The sequence below is a fragment of the Lycium barbarum genome, chromosome 6, assembly GCF_019175385.1.
Source record: "Lycium barbarum isolate Lr01 chromosome 6, ASM1917538v2, whole genome shotgun sequence".
In the NCBI taxonomy this organism is placed as follows: domain Eukaryota; kingdom Viridiplantae; phylum Streptophyta; class Magnoliopsida; order Solanales; family Solanaceae; genus Lycium; species Lycium barbarum.
This window is the reverse complement of record NC_083342.1, coordinates 108,089,275-108,112,906: the sequence shown is the minus strand read 5'-3', so window position 1 is coordinate 108,112,906 and position 23,632 is coordinate 108,089,275. Positions and strand designations below refer to the sequence as shown.

Here is a 23,632-nt window from a genome sequence, read left to right as displayed (position 1 = left end):
TAAATTTAAACTGTTACGAAGAGAATCGAATTCTTTAAAGGGAAATCAATTATGAATCGTGATGATGGGGAGGGAAAAAGAGATGATGATGATGGGGAGGGAAAAAGAGATGAATTTAGTGAAATCTTGAGGGAAATTATTGGAGGTAGTAGTAGCAGCTCTGCTACTGTTAATGTTCAAGAAAGTGATCCAATTGAACGGCCATGTCTACTGGAATATTATTGGGATGGGCATATTGAGTTGTCTGATAATAGCTATGTTACTGCTAATTATATTCAAGAAGTTGGTTTTCTTGGACAACCATCTCCAGAGGCCTATTATTGGGATGGAAGAGATACTGGATTATTGTTTCACAACACAAACAATCAGAACCATTCTGCTGATTTTGATTTATTGCTGCGAGAAGAATATTTGCCGGAAATCTTTTGACTCGTCCCCAGAAAATGGGCATCCCAAATTGACTAGTTCTTGAAATTTTTTGGGTCAAATAATGTATTGACAATTAACTACTTACTTGGCTAGTCCTTGTAGTGTTTTTGACCTTTTTGGGTCAACAATGTATTAACAAGTAGCTACTTACTTGGCTAATATTTGTAATTTTTTTTGAGTTTTTTGTGTCAAATAATGTATTGACAATTAGCTACTAACTTGGCTAATCCTTGTACTGTTTTTTGAATTTTTTGGGTCAATAATGTGTTGACAATTAGCTATGACATGCAAAAAGATTTCTTATAACTCTGCTCTTCTTTTTATTTATTTATTATACTAGAAATGGAAGCAAAGACAAAATCACATTCTTAATTAACGAATGGTGGTGATGCATTCGATGACACTGAAGTTGTGATGACTAAACTTTCCTCCCAAATCTTAAGCTTTAGTAGGCAATTCTTGGGTGACCTCTTAAGGAATTTACTCTTGAAAATCATTACTTATACTTGAACGGCTTCACTTTTGATACACAAATCATGATAAGTGATAGATTCGTCGACTAGTGATTTCACCTTTTAAAAAAAAAAAAAATTGGCAACTGTTAGTGGTTTCACTTTTTTCATCTATGCAATTTCCTTCTATCTTCAAACTGGAGCTGACGAGTAATATTTTTTTTTTCCGCAGAAATTTCAAGGAAGAGAGCGTGGAGATAAAAGTTGAGGCAGTTTGACACTACATGATGAAGCACTACACAAATAAGGGTCTACAACTTAGGTCATACAAGGGGATACAACTAACCTCCCCATTGCCAGTACCTTCTCTGATTTTTATGGTTTTGATGTAAGAGATTTCTGAAAAATATTTAGTCTTAATGTGAAGATATGTTCTAGCAAAACAAGAGGCAAGCAAGAAAGTCAATAGTCATGATGCTTAAGATTTTCCTGACAAACAACAATAAGAATATTGTTAGGAGTTATATAGTTGTCCACAAATATGAAAGCAGCCAAGTAGGTGCAGCAGGAGAGTGAATCATTCACCAGAGAATAAATAGTAACAATCACCAATATGATCTTTTAGATCGTTCATCATTCAAAGATCATAAAAACTATTGAAAGACGTTTTAGTAAAAAATAAAATATGCTTTGCTTCCCTTAGATCGTCATCATTCATAGATCAGAAAAAACTATTGAAAGGCATTTAACTAAAAACCAAAATATGGTTTGCTTACCTTAGATCGTTCATCATTCATAGATCAGACAAACTATTGAAAGACGTTGAACTAAAAACAATCACATTGAAAGACGTTGAACTAAAAACAATCACCATTATGATCTTGACAGAATGTGCTGTGGCTATTCTAATACACTAGTACAGTAGACGAAAAAGAAAATTCAGCTGTTTCCTTTTCGGTCCAAATCAGCCATAAATAAGGCAACATTTCTGTCTAGTTCTTGAATATAAGACAAAAAAGAGCAAGCTGCTGTGGTATATGCCCCCTTTGCTTAGGGTCTTTGTGAATGGAGATGACGAAATCCAGCAAAATTTTAGTTATGATCTTTCAAGTACAGCAATATCCCATCCAGCAGGCCTTGATAGATATACTGCCAATAAAATGAAGCTGCTGAATACCTGCCAGATCCAAATCTCTGCCGTTCAAAACTGATACAACTAATAACTAATTGCTCTTCTTTTCTAGATTTGCTGCTACACGACGTTGCCTTTGCTTCCAGGCAGGCATCTTACCAGGGAAAGCCCACCTCAATAACCTTTCCCAGGCATAGCAAACCAAAAATGTCAGGAATGCCCAAGCCAGCAGCTTATCTCTCAAGCCTCTAGGCATAGGAACTAACTTCAACCAGTCATTTAAGTCCCTAAATAAATCAGAGGTGATAACTGTAAAGAAGCCCATTGCAGCCAAAAGCGCGTATAAGAATGGTTTGTTTTCAGGTATGCTCTGGTTGAAAGGGTGGCCCATGTAATTCACAGCAAAGGTTGCTACCTGTAGCATCAACCCCACCATGTATGAAACAGTATTGACAAGATTTGGATGAAACTCGGAGTCTGGCTCAATGCATTCGTCCGGCATGTACTTGCTAGCCTCGTTAACAGAAGAAATTAAGAAAAGTAGGTGAATGGCAAATTGTCCCAGGAGAGAGAGGAAGACATAGGCGCAGAAAATATTAGGATGAGGTCGCTCAGCTGAGAGTGTCGGCATGGGCCGAGCATGTGAGATAAACAGAAAGAAGGCTGCTGTGAAGACTCCACTGATTGTAGCTTGAATATCACCTAACTTGACACCATCTAAGTACATTACACTCAGGACATAGGCAGTAGCAAGGCAGTTAAGTCCAAGTATCTTAAACATCTGCAGGGTGGTTACTAGGGTACTACGACCTTGACGGATGATGTCAGTGGTAGGACAGACTGAAGCATGCTTTGCAGTGAATGGCGATGCCATTGAGGCATCCCCAAGTTTCACAATCGGTGCCTGACCATCACCTCCTCCCTCATTAAGCTCATCCATAAGTTTCTTGAGCTTCTGCCGCTGCATCTCTGCAGGTGTGAGATTGCGATTACCAGCTTGGCTGCTGCTGGTAGCTTTACTTTTTGAAGTGCCTTCTCCATTTTCTGTAGCAGGTTTAAGTTTCTTAGACTTGGCAGGTTTTGCAGTATCATTTTTAGACGATCCATCAGATGACTTTTCCCCTTTAGGGGGAGGCATTGCATTAAGTAGAGCTACTCCCACATGTGCCTGAAAGAAGCAAATCCCATTAGTCCCAAAATATCGGAAAAGGGTTGTCAACCAAAAGAAAATTACAGGACGGAAGAAGCATAACACGCAGGACAGCAAAACCAGAAAGCAGGCAGGCCAAACAGCAATGCCTCAAAAAAGTGCAATAAATTGCATCTCCATCTCAGTACACACACAATAAACTAACCCGCTTAAGTTGTACTTGAACCCCTTCAAATAACATGCAAGGGACAGTGAGGGGAAAGAGGGGTGGATAGGAAGGAGAGCTCAGAGCATAGATAGTACTTGCTCCCACAAAATGCCACATCATTACAAAGATACTAACGGCAATAAACTGATAAACTACACATGATCAACCAACTATTAGTTATGTAAAACGAGGCCGCTCAGCTATGACAGATCACTGCTATTACTCATGGGCAGAGGACTTGTCATTTTTCTAGATGTACTCGTGTCAAACAAGTGGCACTCAGTATGGGTAATGTAGATTTTTCCAAGGACACAAAAGCTTGCTGAAAAGATTGGATGTACCCCTAAAGGATAGTTACCCATGCCATACAAAGCCCATTATAACAAAAGACCACATAAATGGGGCTATTTCCCTGCTATGGATCAAGGTGCTTAGGTTTCCTCCAATGTTAAAATTTTCTTCTCCAAAAGGTCTCAGAAAGTTGCAGCAACCATTTGAAAACAAATAAACTTGTTGAAATAAAAATGACGTAATACCTGCTTTAGAGCTCCAACATCATTAGTCCCATCACCACACATCAAAGTCATTCTTCCCACGGACTTAAAAGTGGTTAATATAAGTTCCTTCTGCTCAGGGGCAACCCTTGCAAATACCTGGGTAAAATGATACCTTTGTCAGGATATGAGAGAGAGAAAGAGAGAGAGAACAGATTCATCACATATTTCCAACCTTTACATAAGGAACAACTTTGGGGACAGCAGATGTCTGCTGCAACATCTCGAAGCAATCTCCTCCAATACAGAGATCGTAAGCTTCTGATAAAGCTCCAACTTCATTTTCACTACAAATGTATGTAACATAAGATTATGAAAGCTGAAAGAGAATATGATTGAGCAATGTTTTGTTTATTGCACAGAAAATCTTAGTAATACATCTTAATTCTTTTAAGAATTTGGTAGTATGCACTGATGGGTAAAAAATACAATTAGGTCACTTATAAGGTAAGCATGAATTAGTAACCGAGTAAAAATAGTAACTTGCCTGTTATAAATGGTTAAACTACAGAACCACACTGACCATGTACAAAATCTTTACACTTTCAGCTTAATAAGTTGAACGCATTTACATGAAGAATATAACTCAATATATTTACTAATGCATGGAAATTCATTCTTCTATTTTCTTTTAGCTAATTCTTCAATAAAAGGAAAAGCAAAAGAATGTCTAAGAGCAATGATGCAGATTTCCCAATCTTGTTAGTACGACAACAAAGCATATAAAGCAATTGCGGACAGCTGTTAACCAGCAAAATCAGTAACAAGGCAAACTGTATAAAAAAAGAGTTCAATACTGCATCAAACCTGTAGCTGACTGTCTCTGTCTCATCGGGAGAAACCCAGGCATACCCTTCCTTGTTCTTCACACGTCCCAGAATCAGTGCTGGTTTTGAGATAATGTGGACTTGTTGAGCCACGTGGCAAGCTGTCAAAGCTTGATCCCCAGTAATCATGACCTATTAAACCATGGTTATAGATAAGCACTGGGAGCTTCAAAGCGGTAACACTACATATCTAAATAAAACAAATTGCTGTAATGTATCTTTTGCAATACTTCAAACCTTATTTCGGAGCTATGATGTTTTATGAATAACTCAAGTGAATCTGAGCTAACTGAGACATCTGCATCATGTTTTATCTCTTTTAACGGGAATTGTTCTTGTCACACATGCTCTCCGTTTACTAATAGTGGCAGTGTTTAATTTCCCATAGATACCCGATGAGACTCCTTCTATCCCTATTTATATGAAACTGTTTCCTTTTGGGAACGTTTCAAAAGATCAATTTTTTTTTGCATTTTTAAACAACTTCACAACCTTTAAGAAATCAAAATATTGAGTTGTTCTAACTTTATATTTTGATGTGATGGTTTCTCTATCAAACTAATTTTTCAACCATTTAATATTTTCTTCCACTATCAGTAGTATAATATTAAAATCAAATTAACGTTAAGACAAAACGCCATTATCTAAAATGGAACAAAAAGAGTAATATCTTAGTTTTGCCTCATTCTTATCATTCAAGTAGAAATCATGATCATAACAAACCCTACTATAATTACAATAAAGTAGGTGCATCCCCTAAATACTCGCATAAAAAAAAAAATCCTATACTTTATAGAGCTTAACTTTCACCCTAACACCACCTCCTCCTGTTCCGTCAAAAGTGAAGGCCAAGCGGTTGGCACAACACCGGGGGGGGGGGGGGATTCCCTATACTTGCAGCATTATTCATTGAGAGCAATACGTTTCCTCATACTTTCATTGTTTACCCTACTCTAAAGTTTTCAATCTGCAAATCGAAGCTAAAAGAGCTCTGTCGCCATGACGCGTGATATTTGCCAGAGTACATGATGACGATAGGCTACCATGATACAGTGCTCATTTTACAGCCATTGTAACTGTCAACAGAGTAAAGATCTTCGGCAGAAAGCCCGAAAATCACTGCATGTCAGCTTAAGACTGTTTTATTGCCCCAAACCCATTGTTCTCCCATTACTACCATCCCCAAGAAGACCAAGCTTCTCTTACTTCAATTACAACATTCCCCACTATTTATTCCTCTTATGGTTAGTTGCTCACTTATTGGAAAAAAAGGATTTTGAAGTGTGAAAATAGTATTTGGTTATGTTTACAATCGCAACCAATTTGTATTTTTATTCCTTAGTTTCATCAAAGGCTAAAACAGCGAACCATTTTAAGTTAGACATCAGGAATTTTGAGAAATGGAGTTCTTTCACTCCGTGAAGAAATAGGTACAGGGAGAACCTTGCAAGTTTTGCAGGGAAGAAAGTTGCATCAGCTTCTACAATTTCTAAAATGGCTATCAGCAAGAGAAGAAGAGTCACGAAGCCACTTGAGGACGTATCAGTTCTACCCAACTTCAATGAAGCCTACTTGTTCATGGAAATGCCTTTCCTCTTGTTGTTGTTTTCCTTTTCCCTTTTTTGTTGGGTTATCTCTATGTAGCCAAAGTAGAAGAGAAGAAAATGACATTTTTATTGGTGCTTCAATGTGGAGGGGCCTGCAAATGTTTCTGCCAATAGTCTAGGAATTTTTTGACGAAAAATGAAGAGGAATTGGTTTCTAGGAAGCGTTAGTTTTGCACAAGAGTTCTTTATGTTTTGGTAAGTCTTGGGATGTTTCTTTCAAGATGAGTATTCGAAGGGTGTAGTTGAATTTATGACAAAACATAGGGGCTGATTTGGTGTTAAAAATTCAACTACATTAGGATAATAAACCATCTTAGACAAAATAAACAAACATGAAAGACCTAAGGAGCCTTTACATCTAATCACTTAACCCAAAATACCTATATGCAACAATGGGGAGTTAATAATGTGTTCTCTCTACCTTGCAGTCTTTGATGGAAATTAATTCCCAAAATATTCTAGAACCATTTCAATCAATGGTTGGGAAGCCTCCTATGTGACCTCTGGCACGTTATCACACTTAGATCGTCATTGTTGCCACAGGTTTCATTAAATGGAAGATAGCACTCATAGGTTTAAACAAGCCAAATTCGGTGTTACGACTTACTATTCAAAGAGTCAACTCAGGAGAAGATTGATGGTCCTCTAGGTCTTTGTAACTGCTTCCCTGCCTAAGCAAAGATCTGCGAAGTGACTCCATCGGAGGCTTCAAAGATAATATACCAAATACAAATTGCTCGACTAGGACAACAAGGACCATGAATATAATTTCCGCAATTTAAGTTTCGGTTAAGCTTCATGAAGCTTGACGTAATTAGTTAAGGCCTACTAACTAAAAATAACGCTACCACATGTTCAGCATAGTACAAATCAGTTAGTGGCTGAGAACACAAGAAAGCAAGGAAATGAAAAAAATCATCCAAACCACACCTACCAAGTCATGAGATGATTGCTTTAATTCAGTCAAGACAGTGGCTGAGTCTCCTCTGATGGGGCAATTGAACACCTAATATATCATCCGTATTACCAAACATGTCAAAGAGGCTGCACAATTTCCCTGGAATGAACATCACCATTATAGCACAAAAGGAAAATTGAGCTTTTACCGCAAAACCAGCAAAAGTAAGTCCACTTTCCACCATATCTCTCTCCAGGCTTCTGGCTTCACTAACCTTCACCAAGTTGAGAATGGAGAAAACTTCAAAAAATTTGGAAGTGTAATAGCAGAAACAAGGTTGAAAGCTGGATACCATGTAATAAGCAAACAAGTGACAGGTACAGATGGTTCGACTCCAAAAAAGGAGAAAGAGAAAACAGTGACAGAGAGAGAGAGAGAGAGAGAGAGAGAGAGAGAGAGAGAGAGCTACTGTGAGGAACAATTCCAGCTCACAACAAGATTGGAGCATCATCACTAACTATGATTTGGTGCAGCATCCAGTTAGATAATTGAAATATATAACTCTAAGCCATGTATATATATTACTATTTAAAATGTAATTCGTAGTTATCTTTTTCCTTTGGGAAGTACATTTATGAGCAAATTTTGCTAATCCATTCTTGGAACTTTACCAAAGTATAATTAAAACATTTTGACCCCAGATTCAGAAAATTAGATACGTAATGCTCCCGTTTAGAAATAATAACGGTTAGAAAATCCAGTACATCTTAGAGTGGCCCTTGAATGAATACTTAATTACTCCCTCCGTCCCAATTTATGTGATGGTGTTTGACTAGGCAATGAGTTTAAGAATTAAAGGAAGACTTTTGAAACTTGTGGTCTAAAATAAGTCATAGGTGTGGTGATAAATCATCTCATTCACAACAACAACAAACCCAGTGAAATCCCACAAAGTGGGGTCTGGGGAGGGTAGTGTACACAGACCTTACCCCTACCTTGGGAGGTAGAGAGGTTGTTTCTGGTAAACCCTCGGCACAAGGACAGGCAAATCATCTCATTAAGGATAAAATAAGTATTTTAAAGTTAAATTGTTACTAAATATGAAAATTGTCATTCTTTTTAGCACTGACTAAAAAGGAACGAGTGTCACGTAAATTGGGACAGAGGGAGTACATAGAACCTGAGTCTTAAACAATATCTTAGACAACAAATGATAGATATTTAGTAGAAAACAATATGAACTTGGGCACCATAATATATGTCAATAGTTTGTGTTCTTCATTATATGTTTACAAATAGTAAGAAGCATTAATAATCTTTGGGAACAAATACAAGATATATAACGCATTCGACAATTACGAATTTCAAACAATAGAATTATGAATTGATGTCACACCCAACCTCATAATTGAAAAACGAAGACGACATTATCCCAAAGCATTTAATCATAGGATCATAGCAACGACTCCCATCTTAATCAAACAACTTTTAGTAAGTAAAAATAAGCCCAAATCGTCTTACTAAAATTGCATTTAACCCCAAGCATATCCAATTTGACCTCAGATGTATCCAATTTTCAGATACTTGTATCCCAAAATAAGGACATGCTCGTATCCAGAAAAATAAAAAAATGATGCACTTTTAGATATTGCACAGGTATCGTAACCAAAGCATATCCCTGCCATATCGTACTGATATCATACTTGGGAGTTGGGACCAAAACACAGTATAAGATCTGGTACCATGCTTCATAGGCTGACAGTTTCCGTTACACCTTAAACCCATGAACACCTTTTTGTCATAATGTGTTACTAAACAAATAAAGTCATCCCTGCTCCCTTTGCCATAGGTGTGGTTACTAAGAAAATAGAGCCATCTGTGCTCCCTCAACTCAGTTCCTTTAGCATCTCATCCATCCTCATTGAATGATAGTAGGAAAAAAATACGCATGCACAGCACTAGGAGGCAGTTTAGAGGAAATATTTGCCATGGAGGGGTTCTTACTGTCATATCTGGCAGAGACTTGAAAGCCAGAGCCAATACGCGTGATCCTTGACGGGTGTATTTCTTGTAGGTCGGTACGTAGTATGGTGGCACATCAATGAGTCTTTCCTGTATTGTCTCCGGTGCACCCTGGAAACATTTTTAGTAGAAGAGATTGATTTAATAGCAAGTAGGAAATTAAACAATTAAATGTACAATGGAAACCAAAAACTGTTCTTTAGTGAAACAACTCCTTCGTACTTGAGGACCGAACTAGAGCATCATTCCCCAATGCATATACTTCTTATTTATATTTGCATAATATTGACATGAGGTGAGTTTAAATGGAAGTATTAGCGTCTATAATGTGAGGATTCATCATGAAATCGGCTAGTTTTTATTTGTATTTGCATAATATTGACATGAGATGGGTTTAAATGGAGTAATATGGTCAGTGAAGATTCATATAGCCGACCCAAACTTATTCGCTATTGAAATTGTGGTGTTGTTGACAAGCAACAATTGGTGAGTGGTAACCACCTTCAAGTAGTAGTTTCTTAACCTTTCATGTACCAGTCACCAATAATGATTTTATATGCTTTGAACTCTTTAACGGAATTCAAAGGGAGAATTTAATAGGGTTCATATCGATATGCCAGCCAAATATCTGTATTTCCTTACCCACTTTTGTACTTCAATTACATATGGTACTTAGTTACTAGCAGCAATTTTAAAAGTCATCATCTCACTGCATAAAGTGATAAAGCGATGTGAAGCGAGGAGCAGAGTTATTGCTTCATGAGTGAAGCCATACACTTCAAATAAGCGTGCACTTGAAACAATGACGCACAAACTAATTCAGACGAGGAGCAATTTGAATCTCAACTTTGAGAAGTCAAGAATAATATCGACATTATTGTATATTTGAAGCTGATATTAGTTATCACAAAGGCGATTTGATTATTATAGCACTAAATTCATATATGTTGGTATTGTTTATTTGTCCCCAAGTCGTATTCAAAGAAGCATGCACTTCACTTCAAATCCCATGGATCTTGTCACTTGTTTGCGCTTTTCGCCTTAAAACAACTAGTTGCTAGATCACCAAATCTTCTACTAAACATCCGCATGATATTGTATTCATTCTTTCAAGGTTGCATCCTTGATCTATCTCAATTTTCCATCCTTTATGCTATGAATGACCTTTGCTTTTTTATTTCTGTCAAATTTCTCAATGTTTTACCTCAAGCTCTAATCATGATGTTTTTCCATCTTCAACAGTTGACCAGATCCTCCGATGCTAGTCTAAGGATAATGCAAATTCACCAAAGAATATGTCTATCATAATTTTGCTGACAAAGCTCCACTTTTGTTTGATCAACTCAATCCGGTGCGAGTTCTCATCCCTCTGATCCACTATAACAAAGGTCTTATGTTGGGAAAGCATCATTGTTCTTCTCTCGATCATTTGGATCAATTTCCCCTTCCAGGTCAAATTTTTTAAGGAAATTTGCTTTATCAAAAAACAAAAAGGTTACTAGAAAACCCATCCCGAAACATCACTCTCTCAAGAAGAAAACTGTCTGGTTATGGTCGTATGGATTGGGTCTGAACTGCCAGAGAGTTAACTAATTAACTTCTCATCAATTGTGCTTCAGTTAGTACAGAATTTCCCAGAAACAAATACACTTTCTTCAGATTGAGTAATATAATTCCAATAGTTTCTCTTATCCTTTTCTCCTAGCCTTCAGATTTGGTGACTATCTTCCAGCCCGAACAGGGCATATAATCATATTTTTCAGCCTCTTGATCCTTGAACTATACATATGATGACCTATCATAAAGCCTGCTAAGCAAAGAGTCCTATGAGTATTTCAGGCACATATCTGCAATAAGTTGTATCCAAGAAGGCAACATAATTACTACATCAACTCTGGGAAATGCCCATAACATTGGGCTAAGTGAGCGCACAAGCACTGGCAGACAGAGGAGAGGCACATTTGATAAGAACATATACAAAGAGTTTAACAAAACAAGCTCACAGATAAGCAGCCATTAGGAAATTATTCACTCTTTGTTTACCAATGAAGAACATCCAGTTTATAAACCAGAATGGTTTTAGAGGAATCATCTCTTTAAATGAATTGAAAGAAGTAATGAGCAGTATAAAGTATAAGCAAATGGGTAATGTAATAAATAAAATAAAAAACAAGGAAACAAGCAGTTGACGAATTTGAACTAGACTAGAGGTATTTCTAAATCTTATCTGCAATATGCTTGACCTCATTCAACCGTACAAAGCTGGATAGGAAAGAACTAGGCATCAAACCTTGACAAAAGTGAAAAATTGCTCCTGAAGACGAACAACTACAGCCATTCTTTTCAAGTGAGACGCAAAATGGTGTCGTTGCACAATTTGAACAGCATCACCTCCACCTCTGCAGTGTCCAATATTAAGAAAGGGTAAAAAAACGAATATTAACAAGAACAAGAGGGTAAAAAAATGAATATTAAAAAGAACAAGATTGACAACCTTTTTTTTTAGAAAAAAGGGATAAACAACTGTTTTTCTTTTAAACGAAGTTCAAGGAGGAACAACATCTAAAAACAGATCCATTGCACATACAAAATGAGCATAGTATAATTTTCTATTCAGCCATTTTTATCAAAATTATCTTTCCGCGTTATTCAAACTGCGTTAATGATTACGGAATGAAAAACACAACACTGAATCCAATAAAGACACTTGAAAGCACTTTCAACAAATAACGATGAGGAGGAATAGTGGCAATCAAATTATTAAGTTCATTACTGTCAGTCAAAGAATTTAAATAATTAAGGGACAACCTGAAGAGACGATGAAAAGCAATAAATGAGCCAATCCACAACAACTTATGGTCATAAGAAGTTATCAATCTAGCTGAACTGATTATCACAAACAAAAGGTGAACAGAATTGGAGCTAGTATTATTTGTTGAAAATTTGATGAAAATGAACTTTTGAATGGATTTGGTTCCAATACAGAAAAGGGACATTTACTTCTTGGAAGTTATGGCTATCTCAAAATTGTGAAAACAAAAGAGCTATTAGGAACTAATAGAGGTACTGTACTAAAAACTACTAGGCAATGGAAGTTGGTTTCTCATCTTGTTTGGCGAAGCTTCCAAAATCAACTTATTTTATAAAGTGCTTTTGACAGAAATGCCCTTCAAAAAAATACTTTTGGAGAGTAACAGTTGTTATTTGGCTAACCAATTTGAAAATCCCTCTTGCCAATATTAGTTAGAAATTTACGCTTGCCCAAGATCCAAAAGCGCTTCCGGGGAAAAGCTACATTTTTTAGCTTCCGAAAAACAGCTTTTGTTGCTACTCAAAAGCACTTATTTTTCTCCTAAAAGCTTGGCCAATCACCTCAACTCTCTATAATAAGCACTTTAAAAAAAAAAAAACATAAGCACTTTAAACTTCCCAGTAGCTTAACCAAATAGGCCATATATCTTTGGTCATGGAACATAAAAAACAATAGAAAAAATCAACCAAACTCATTCAGCTTCAGCCAAAATAAGTCAGTTATTAACTCAAATAAGACTTGCGTAATAGTTTATCCCTTTACATAAGAACGTTTAACTTGGAAAATCAAATGCAAACACAGGTACAAATGGACAAGCAAAGAAAGATGAGATGCAAGGAAAGGAATAACTGCAGAACTACAAGGATCAACAGAAGATTATTTAAAGCAGTGAAGGCAAAACTACTCTTTTTTAATAGAATAGGAAAATGGCACCCCGGGCAAAGCTTACTTTTTTGGCATGGCTTTTTCATCTGATTTGTATGTCCAATCAATCCCTTTAAGTGCAGCCTTCTCAAGAGGATCGCCCACCTACAAGAAAACAGGATGTTGGCAACGGAGGAAGGCATAAAAATTTCAATGGGAAGGCTTAAAACCACAGTTCCAGCAAGAAATAAGGTAGCTTGCTTATCTGGTGCTGCAACCATACAAGCAAGTAGCAATAAGTGATAGACGCAACAGCATTGGTCATCAAAATGAGGATGTTTTTTAATGCAAATGTTGAGGGCATTAAGCCATTAACACCAAATAACCACAGCACCAAACAAATGAAAAATTATTTTACTTTTTCCTTCCTTTTGATAAGTTGACATAACTGCATTAAAACTTATGGGAAATGAGCAAGTTATATACATGAGTGAATACCATATATAGAGAAAGCAATGCAAAAAAGAGGATCCAGTTATTCATTTTTAATAGGTAAAGAAGACCTAATTATATCTGAACACCAAGTACTTATCACAAAAAATAAAAAAAATAAAAAAGTCAATGTCTTAAGAAATACTATTCCGTGAGCTAAATTCTCAGTTTCATACCCAACATTTTAAGAAAGGTCAATCCAAATAAGAGTCCAGTAAAATTAATTGAGAAAACCTCATCAAATGGCTAATATAAAGTACATGAAAAAGAGGTCGGCACTAATAGTGGTCTATGGATTTTTTCTTTCTTGTCTATGGATGTTTTAGTGACTATTATATCAGAGCACATGATATACAACATACGCCAACATCCATATGACATGTAGGTTAGACCCCAATTGGCGGCTCTTCACCAACAAAAAGGAAGTTGTGAAGAAACAAATCAATGTCGTTCTTACTTTGTTAAAAAAAAAAAAAAAAAAAAATATATATATATATATATATATAGTATGAGTTCCAGGACAAAACTATGAGGCAAAATTAGTTACCAGCTTATTGTCCACAAAAACCAAAGAATGACAAGAAGCAAGAATTTCCAAAGTACGAGTTGGAACTGTAGTCATTTCTTTTTCTAAGTCCTCGCTGTCAGTCAATCCACCAACCCCTGAGAACTCCTGAAATTGGAACACCAAAGAAATGAAAATGTAAAAGGCTCAGCAACTAAGGTAGAAGAGTAGAGTTTTTTTTTTTTGATCAGGGTAAATGTATTTATGGTAGCGTAGAGTACATGACTGTCATACCATGTCATCGGATGTTAAGGTCCCAGTCTTATCGAAACAACATATATCAACCTGCAGAGAAGGAAAACGGGAAAAGTAAAAACCAAAACACAGAAGAAAATTTAGTGTCTTTAATCCAAAGAGGATATTGGAAAAAACACCGATACACTGAAAAAACTAAATGCTGCTAGTGGATTTTGAAGTGCTTAAAACACAAACTTGAGGCCAACACCAGAATCTAATATAAGAACAGTAAAGCACAGTGAAAAGAATTTGAGCATCCAACTCAAAACATAAAAGCAATGGGTGGAATGGCCCAGAACATTATATCTCTGGAAACCTTGCTCAGCCAGTGAGGGACAAGTGTATTCTCTAATGTCCTTCCCCATGTGTAACCCGATTATAGAGTATGTGTAATGAAGACCTTTTGCATAATTTTGTCTTTTTTAAGAATACTGAAGAGTTGACTTGATGTAGAGAGAGATTAGCCTCAATAGGCTGAACAATGGCCCCGGAGCAAGAGAGTGCAGGCTCGATACGCTGAAAAGTGGGCCTAGAGTTGTTTGCGCGAGGGAGAGAGACACAACTCAACAAGCTAAGGAGTGCACCTGGAGCAGAGTCAGCGGCTCGATGGGCTAAATTGAAAGAAAATGAGAGAACCTCAGCGCAGCTCGACAAGCTGGGTTGAGACAGAGAAGCCAAAAAGCAATACAACAGGCAGAGAGAAGAAAGTTAAAAAAATAGGCTTACCAAAATTTGGCTTTGATACCATGTAAAAGAAAACTTGAACCGCATACTTATGTGAAGCACATGGTTTACCCATGAACCATGGTTTTAATGACACCGCTCATGATATTATCCAACCCATGGGGACCTTAAAACTCCATCCTTAACTTTTATTTAGTTTTTTTTAATGAAAAGGTAAATACTCCACCCTTAATTTTTCCCTTGCAAAGGTTGGTCTAACAGTACCCTAACCATGTTAAATGACCATAATCTAAAAGCAAGTGTTCTCTGGACTTGCTTTAAGTTGATGAACCACAGAACCATCAACTCTTTCCCCAGATGAAATAACCATGAAGAAAATAGAGGAAAGAACACATGCTACCCATCAAGACCCTCAACCTCAAATTACTCCTGCCCAAAAGGTCAAGGATTCAAACACAAGAAAAAATGTCAACTACGAATACTCTTAGGAAGCAAAACTCACCTTTCCAGCAAATGGGATCCGGAAAGGTTCTGTACAGAATATCCCTCGTCGTGCTAGAGCAATTAAAGATGTATTAACAGCTATTGATAACTCCATTGGCAGCTCCGGAGGGATAACTGAAGTAATTATCAATGAGCAACTCAGAAACAGCTTGTATTTACTTCTTGTTGGATCCTCGAGACCCTGCATTCGAGCACATGCCAAAGAGAAAAAGGATAAGAAATTAGCATTCCATGCCAAAACCTCAGTCCACTCCAGCAGCATGGCCAGTTCTTTGAGTTACTTTCCACAACTGATTTTTACTTTCCACAACTGATTTCAAGCAGACAGCTGAAACTAGACAAACCTAAGCAAATCCAACCAGAGAAACAAGATAATACCTTTTTAAGTACATAGCCTGCTGCTATTATCGCAAAAACGACTAAGAAAAGAATAAAAAGCCCACTTTCCCAGCTGTTAGCAGTAACCTACAAAACGTAATGCAGATGTCATGGTACTTCGAAAATCCAATGACAGTATCATTTTGTAGAAAATGCAAAAAATAATGCTCATCTTGAGAAACCAGCAGAGTATAGAACAGTAGTTACCCTCTCTGTGGAAAATAAAATAGTCCGCATAAGTTTGCCTTGACTTGTTTCGAACCCAGTTCGTAGAACAACAGCCAAACATCCACCATCAGGGGTCTTCATTGGATAGCTCTACTCATGATGACAATAGGAAAAGGAAAGAGTAAATGAATAAATTCTAGAAGCAACTCAACATTCAGAGTTATCAATCATTGACAACCTTATCGGGTGTATGCTGCAAAATTTTGGTTCCACCGAAAAGCACATGGGCTTTATCTCGCCTAGCAGACAATGTCTCCCCAGTTCCTCTACCCATGATTGAAACCTGAACGAATAAAGAGGAAACGATTAAAACTAAAAAGGTATACATCCAGCATATAGGAAAAGTTTAGAAGCATGAGCACCACAATTTGCAATAAGAGACAGCTTGACGAACTTAGACACTAATCATTCTGCCATCTCTCACCTATTAAATTCAATAACTGACAGCTTATAAATTTGAAAAGGGCTCAGTGTAGCAATAGCTGGACCTAGCATCGATTTCTAGCCGACACAGAAAGAATTGAACTCCCACAGAAGGATTTCCTACAGAAGCATGCTCAGTCAAACTCTACAAGTACAATTTTCCCTATTGACTGGGAAAAATGGCTATAAAGACAGCATTGCCCCTCACAATCAATTTATCAAATTAGAGATTATCCCACCCAAGTCCGATTGAAATGTCAAAGTCCCTTAACATGACACGAAAAATACCAAAATCTACCACAGATACCTCTTTGATACCTTTAAACAGTAAATATGAGAATAATCATGAATGCCATCTGCAAAAGCAGCTTGCCGCAGCATCTTGTCTAAGAAAACAAAATAGATAGAGTGCAGCTTTATTTACTTGCATATAATCAGCAGCAAACAAAGAACAGAAAAGGAAGATTACCTTCCATTGTGGAGTAGATTCGCCTGTCAGAATAGCTTCATTCACAATAGCAGTTCCAGCTAGCAAAAGCATGTCAGCAGGTACAGACTTGTCTTCTCCATTTTGACCAACAGAGCGCCCGACAGACACAACATCTCCGGGTAACAGTTCAGTCCCAGAGAGCTTCACCCACCTACCATGAACATCTCTTAACACTCAGCATTGAGAATGTGCATACCTATTGATGCTTTAATTGCAGTAAATGTGAAAAAACAATATATTTTAGGGAGCAATGCTTGTCTTGTCATACTTTCCACAGCGATACACCATCAAAGTCTGGCTATCAACTCTTACGCGCCTTAATTCAGACAGGGTCTTCAATCGGCTTTTAGCCATTGTTGACTCAAACATAAACAGCATAAACAGGGTGAACAAACTGTAATACCAGTATTCATCTAAGCACCATAAACCCACACAAAAGACCTGCATGGAATGAGCACCTGTTAGAACATATTGAAAACAAAGTAAAGAATAGGGCAGTGATTGCAGTAGGTAACTATCAAATAGATAAATGATTTCAATCAAAACAAACCTGGAATACAAAGAAAGGCTCCATGACCTGCTCTTTCATTAGTTTCTGAAATGTTGGCTGAGGATATTCGAACCTACATGGTCAGGAAAGCAAGGCACAATCAGTTCATCGAACTTGCATTTGAAATCAACAAGCTGGCAATGTTAATCACATAAAGATATTATTTTGATTATGTACCTAATAAAAGACGGGGAAATAAGATTAGGCATCAATTAGAATAAATAATAGCAACAACTGTTTAAAAGATGCCATTTCGGTCCAATAGTTATTATAACCTCTGTAGTATTGAAGAGTTTATGAGTCTATTGCCTTATTGTAGGACTCCAATAAAATTTACAGCAACGGGACATTTCTTTGCTGAAAAATATGAACCCTCCACCCCCCACCCCTTTTTGTAGGTAAAGGTGACTATGAAAAACCCCTTTAATGCTTACATTTCACCAAACAAAGATAAGATTAGAATAGAAAAGCAAGATTTCAATTCCAAGTATTACTTGATGGTCAGATATCATTAAAAATGAGCCGCAACCATAATGGACAGCAGCACACAGCACACATTAAAGCAACATCAGAAGTAGGATCATCCATAAAGAGACCTCAAATCCGGGAGGGGACAATGGTTTTTTTGTCAGCTTTGAAGAACTGAGTTTTCTGTTTCTTTCATTTTTTTCATTGTATTTCCTGCCTTTTCTTTTTTCCTTTCAGAAAAGGATCGAGGTGGTTGGGGGGGGGGGGGGGGGGGGGCATGGGAACACTGCAGGAGAACCACATAATGTTATTTTGAAGAATGCTTGACACAGGATATCATAACGGTCTGCCAAGGGAATGCATACAAAAGAGGTAACACTCACACGTTCCGGCCCCATTTCTCAGTTGCAGCAACAACTTTAGCTTCAGTTCCATGGCCAGTATTCTTAAGATAGTATCCAAACGTCTCTTTTGAAGGATAAGGAAGTTTGCTGAAAGTTCCTTTCTCCTTTGAATAGATGTACTGTTGCTTCCTGAATTCAAAATAAATCTCCTCCAGACCCTCAGAGGACGAAGAACCAGCCAGCTGCATACGCAGAGAAACAGTTTGACACAATCAGGAGATAGAATAAAGAGTTTCCTTCTTTATTTTTCCTTTTTGTCTATAAAACAGATAAAACAGTTTGAAGCTTCATAATGGCATAAAAAATAGGTCTCCTTTTAATCAAATCTGAACCAAAATATACTTAGATTAATAACTCCAACGCTTCAAAGCACCAAGAAACAGCAAACCAGCTAAAAAATGCTTGTCAGTTGTCACACAATGTTAGAGTACAGCATACAGATCTACGCTCCCTGTCACCAAATAACATAAGAGCCAACCTCAAAAAGTTCGTAAAATATATTATGTGAGCCAACCTCATAACTGTAACCTTTTCTACCGTTATCAACCTTAGGAACAAGTACCATCAGTTAATTTGACCATCACGATAAGGAGAGGCTGTAAATCTACTTCCATGTCTCACTTACTCAACGAATGGATAAACGAATAATGCAGCCTGTTAAACTTGTTATCAAAAAGGAACAATGCCTCCTGTTAAACTGCTTATAGAAAGGTCCCAAAGAAGATATTTTCGGAAAAGAGAATGGACCCTAGACAAGTAAGGTGTCCTACTCCAACAGATATTATTCTTGGAACACCTTCAACTTTCCATCCTCTTAACCAAAAGAAAAACACAATCTAGTAGACTTTAAGCGAAGTGGTTTAAACTTTTCCACCTTTTTTTTTCCTCATTACACAGTTAGTCACCTTCTGATTAGTTAAGGTAAGCCAACCATAATAAGAAGAAAATACTAAAGATTACATCTAGCAGAAAAAATTAGGATCCGCACCTTTCGAAAGTGAAGAGGCACAACTTCTTTACTTCCAGAGAACTTAGCTGGAGTGATTTTACAATAATCTGCTCGATGTATGTCATCCACCTGTCCAGGAAAAGGATTAAATTAGGTTCAGATTGTCACCCAACACTCTGCAACATGAACCTCATGTCTCGGGAATCACGATATGTAGTAAACAAATAGTACACTACTTTAACCACAAGTCTTGTAACTCAGCCAGTATAACCCAAGGTTACAAATTCCCCATCCTCCTCCCTCTTAGTGTACCAGAAAAAAGTCTCGTCCCCTTGAGTAACACAATTAACCACAAAACTAGCTGGTCAAGATTCAAATTTACGAAATAGGAGTATTAAATTTGGTATTAAAGCAACTATCAAATGCTCTATCTATAATTGAAAAAGAAAAGTCTGTTCATAAAAAAGGGAGGAGACAGGGGTTACAAATCTTCTTTTGAATGGCATTACTGCATTGGGGCCATCTCACATCTCATTTTGGAATTCTTAACATATAGGATGACATAAAAAGGAATAATCATAAGCAACAATTTCATATCCTGATTTCCATAATTATGAGATATTTTACTTAAGCCCCAAGCTTTTTATCCCCCTCCGACAAGAATAAAACTGATGAAATTTGGCAATCAAGGGAAAACAGTTGAGCAAACACATGAGTGACTACAGACTCTTATTTGGCATAATTCTTACCATCACTGAGATATCTGAATGAAGATATAAGAACAAAAGGCACTATTGAATAACGCACGTCATCTTCTTCAGCTTTAATTCTTTTATTTTTCATACAAAAGAGGATGCAGGAGAAAGGCAGTCTATCCACTTAAAAGTGATGCATACAGATGGTACAAAACCTAAGTATGGGGTGGATCCCATGTTGAGGTCAAAGGAATATTGCCAAAGAATAGTAGCTTAAATATCCAGACATAGAAGTATTACATATGCAGACTTAAACTGGTCCATGTTTCCGTCTCGTATGCAGGCTAGTTTGCTATGTCATATAGTATTTAAGTCAAGTTTCATCCTTAATACATCTACTTCTGAAGCAATTTACTAGAGTTTTAAATGTTCTAGCTAAAGTTGATTCCCACCAACTTTCAAGTTCAACCGGCCAAGTTGCTACACTTATTCACCTGACCCAAAAGAATAGAGTAATGTGGTAGCAAATCTAGCAATGAAACAAAACACTGTAGAAAAGAGAAATGGAGATAGCCAAAATTGTTCCCAATCTCCCACTTCTAACTTCAACAAATGATCTAAGTTATCTAAGTTAGTCTTTTCCCCATAATCCAGTCACTCCTTCTGTTTTTGCTTAAAGAAGTCTTCAACAATATCATTTAACTTAAAAACGGTTCCTTTAACATTCCCCAAGTCCCACTGAGCAGTGTGCCACGAATTCTAGTAGCAAAGATTATCTAATAACCAGAAATTTCAAATTGAGACCACCAAAACAAATACTACTAAGTATTCCCTCCGTCCCAATTCAAGTGTCGTCCCAAAAAGAGTCTCTTTCTACATTTAGTTAGTTTTCCAATTCCAACATTCTACGTGGCAAGTTTAAGATCATAAGATTTAAAAGAACTGCACACACACATCTTTAATTTTAATTTAAGACCACGAGATTCAAAAGTCACCCTCAGGGCACAGGTCAAACTAAGACACTTAAATTTAGACACAAGGAGTAAATAAATAAATACTCCCTTATTCCATTTTTACTTATCCCCTTAAGTTAAAGGGGCAATAAATAAAATCTCAATTTTACTATATCACCCCTAATTATTATGAATCATCGAAACCAATCAAAAATACTTTAAAAGCTGTGCAGTTCCAACCCAATAATTAATAATAAGGGCAAAATAGGTATGAACTCATGATTATCCAAACTGGACAAGTGAAAAAACAACCTTGGAGTAGTGAACAAAACGCTTGAAATCAACGGACCAAACAGTGAAGAGGAAGACGAGGGAATGAAAGGCAACGAGAGCACCGATAACAATGAAGGCATCGGCAATGTCTAAAGTAGGTACTACAGTTATAAGCCAGACACCGTAAAGAATAACGAAAGGCCAAACATCCAAGCGCCAAGACCAGTGTCTCTTCTTAAGCAAATCAACACTCTCAACCACTTTCCCACCCACTTGGAATCGCGTCATAATGCCCCGATCTTAACGAACCCTTGCAAATTCCGATCTGCTTTTATCGACCGAAGATGCGTTATAATATAGGCTAGAAAAGGAGAAAGGGAAACGAGGAAAGTGCAAAATTTGGAAATTTATTCGATGCGTTACTGTTACTAGAGAATTGGAATCTTGAAAAGGACGGACAGATTTTATTAGACTTTTCAATTTTTTAAAGTATATATGTTCAAAGAAAATAGAAAAATTGCACCCCCATCATCCCAGTACATTATATACAAATATTTTTTAATTACGAGCATCTAATAGTCTGTTTGGCCAAGTTTTTTTTTTTTTCAAAAATACTTATTTTTAAAAAATAAGGTGTTTGGTCAAGCTTTTGAGAACATAAGTGTTATTGGGAGTAGTAGAAACCATTTTTTAGAAGCTAAAAAAATAGTTTTTTGCCCAAAAGCACTTTTTTAAAAAGTATTTTTGAGAAAAATATTAAAAACACTTTTTAAAAGTTTGGTCAAACGCTAATTGCTGCTCAAAAGTGATTTTTAAATTAAATAGTCAAACACAAATTACTTTTCGCTAAAAGTATTTTTTTTTAAAAGCACTTTTAGAAGTCTGGCCAAACAAACTATAAGTAAGTAATGTATTTATTTTTGAAATAAAAAATTGTGAAAAACATTTTTCAATTTTTCTTCATACCAAACACATTCAAGTTTTTCTTCATACCAAACACATTCTTAGTCTTGATAAATTCAATTAAATAGATTTTTGTTGTAAATTGAAAGTCCACTAAGTAAACTTCGATGGCAAGAAAACATGGCCACCAAATTTGTTTGGGCACCAAGCAGTTCCATTTTCCTCCTATAAATAGGAGTTCATTTGTAGAATGTTAAATAGACAATTAAATATCTCTTAAGTTAAAAGGTTGAATAATATATCAGTCTCTTTCTATATAATTGTCTTTGGTGTATTTACTTTATAACCTTTATTTTACAGCACGTTATCATCACGAGACTCTGCCATCTCGAGCAAATACTTTGAAAGCCTTGAAGGTATTGACTTTCTTTTTCTTAATTAATGGCAAATCTTTCTAAACATGAATTTGTTGTCTTGGATATATCTGGCAAAAGCTACCTGTCTTGGGTTCTTGATGCCGAAATTCATCTTGATGCGATGGGTCTAGCAGACACCATCAAAGATAAAAAAAAATCAGGCACCGAATTAAGACTGTGCCAAGGCAATGATATTCCTCTGCCATCACCTTGATGAGAGCTTCAAACTGGAATATCTCACTGTTAAAGATTCTTTTATGCTGTGGAATAATTTGAAAGATAGACATGACCACTTGAAGATGGTTGTGCTTCCACAAGCACGTTTTGATTGGATCCATTTGAGGTTACGAGATTTTAAATCTATTTGTGAGTATAATTCTGCCATGTTTAGAATTATTTCTCAGTTGAAATTATGTGGTGAAAATATCACTGATCATGATATGCTGGAGAAAAACATTCTCCACTTTCCCTGCCGCGAGTATGCTCCTGCAGCAGCAATACCGAGAAATGAGGTTCAAGAAATATTCTGAACTAATTTCACATCTTCTAGTGGCTGAACAACATAATGAACTATTAATGAAAAATCATGAAAATCGACCTACTGGTATTGTCCCATTCCCTGAAGTGAATGAGACAAACTTTCACCATTATATGCGTGGAAAAGGTCGTGGCCCCAGTCGTGGTCATGGCCGTGGTCGAGGAAGAAATTTTAATCATGATAATCGTCTTGCACCAAATAATATCCTTCACCACTAGCAGTGTAAAAAAAAAGGATGAAAAGCATGAAGCCGTGCAAAAGAAAAATTCTGAAAATAAATGCTACCGATGTGGAGGAAAGGGACACTAGTCACGTACTTGTTGTATGCCAAAGCATCTAGTTGAGCTTTATCAAGCCTCCCTCGAAATGGCAAAAAAGAATGCTGAAGCAAATTTTATTTCTGAAGATAATGTTGAGCCCATGCATCTATTGGCAGATTTTTTGAACTCCCTGAATGAAAAATAGATCATCTGATCGGTGATGGATCTGTAATAACTTAGATATTTCCATCTATGTTGTTACTATTG

General features: G+C 36.7%; 1 protein-coding gene across 1 annotated transcript; it reads right to left on the bottom strand.

Moving 5' to 3' along the window:
- Positions 1 to 1,703: 1,703 nt before the first annotated feature.
- On the bottom strand, positions 1,704 to 21,712 carry LOC132645337 (probable manganese-transporting ATPase PDR2). Its single transcript, XM_060362271.1, has 21 exons — positions 21,288 to 21,712; positions 19,367 to 19,456; positions 18,358 to 18,560; positions 17,507 to 17,579; positions 17,225 to 17,397; positions 16,936 to 17,107; positions 16,222 to 16,326; positions 16,023 to 16,133; positions 15,816 to 15,902; positions 15,436 to 15,618; positions 14,247 to 14,297; positions 13,995 to 14,120; positions 13,041 to 13,120; positions 11,570 to 11,678; positions 9,262 to 9,390; positions 7,466 to 7,531; positions 7,294 to 7,365; positions 4,733 to 4,884; positions 4,101 to 4,212; positions 3,908 to 4,024; positions 1,704 to 3,181 (listed from the first exon to the last, which is right to left on the bottom strand). The coding sequence occupies exons 1-21, from the start codon at positions 21,534 to 21,536 to the stop codon at positions 2,105 to 2,107; spliced, it is 3,537 nt and encodes a 1,178-aa protein (XP_060218254.1). The 5' UTR covers positions 21,537 to 21,712; the 3' UTR covers positions 1,704 to 2,104.
- Between the last annotated feature and the right edge of the window lie 1,920 nt (positions 21,713 to 23,632).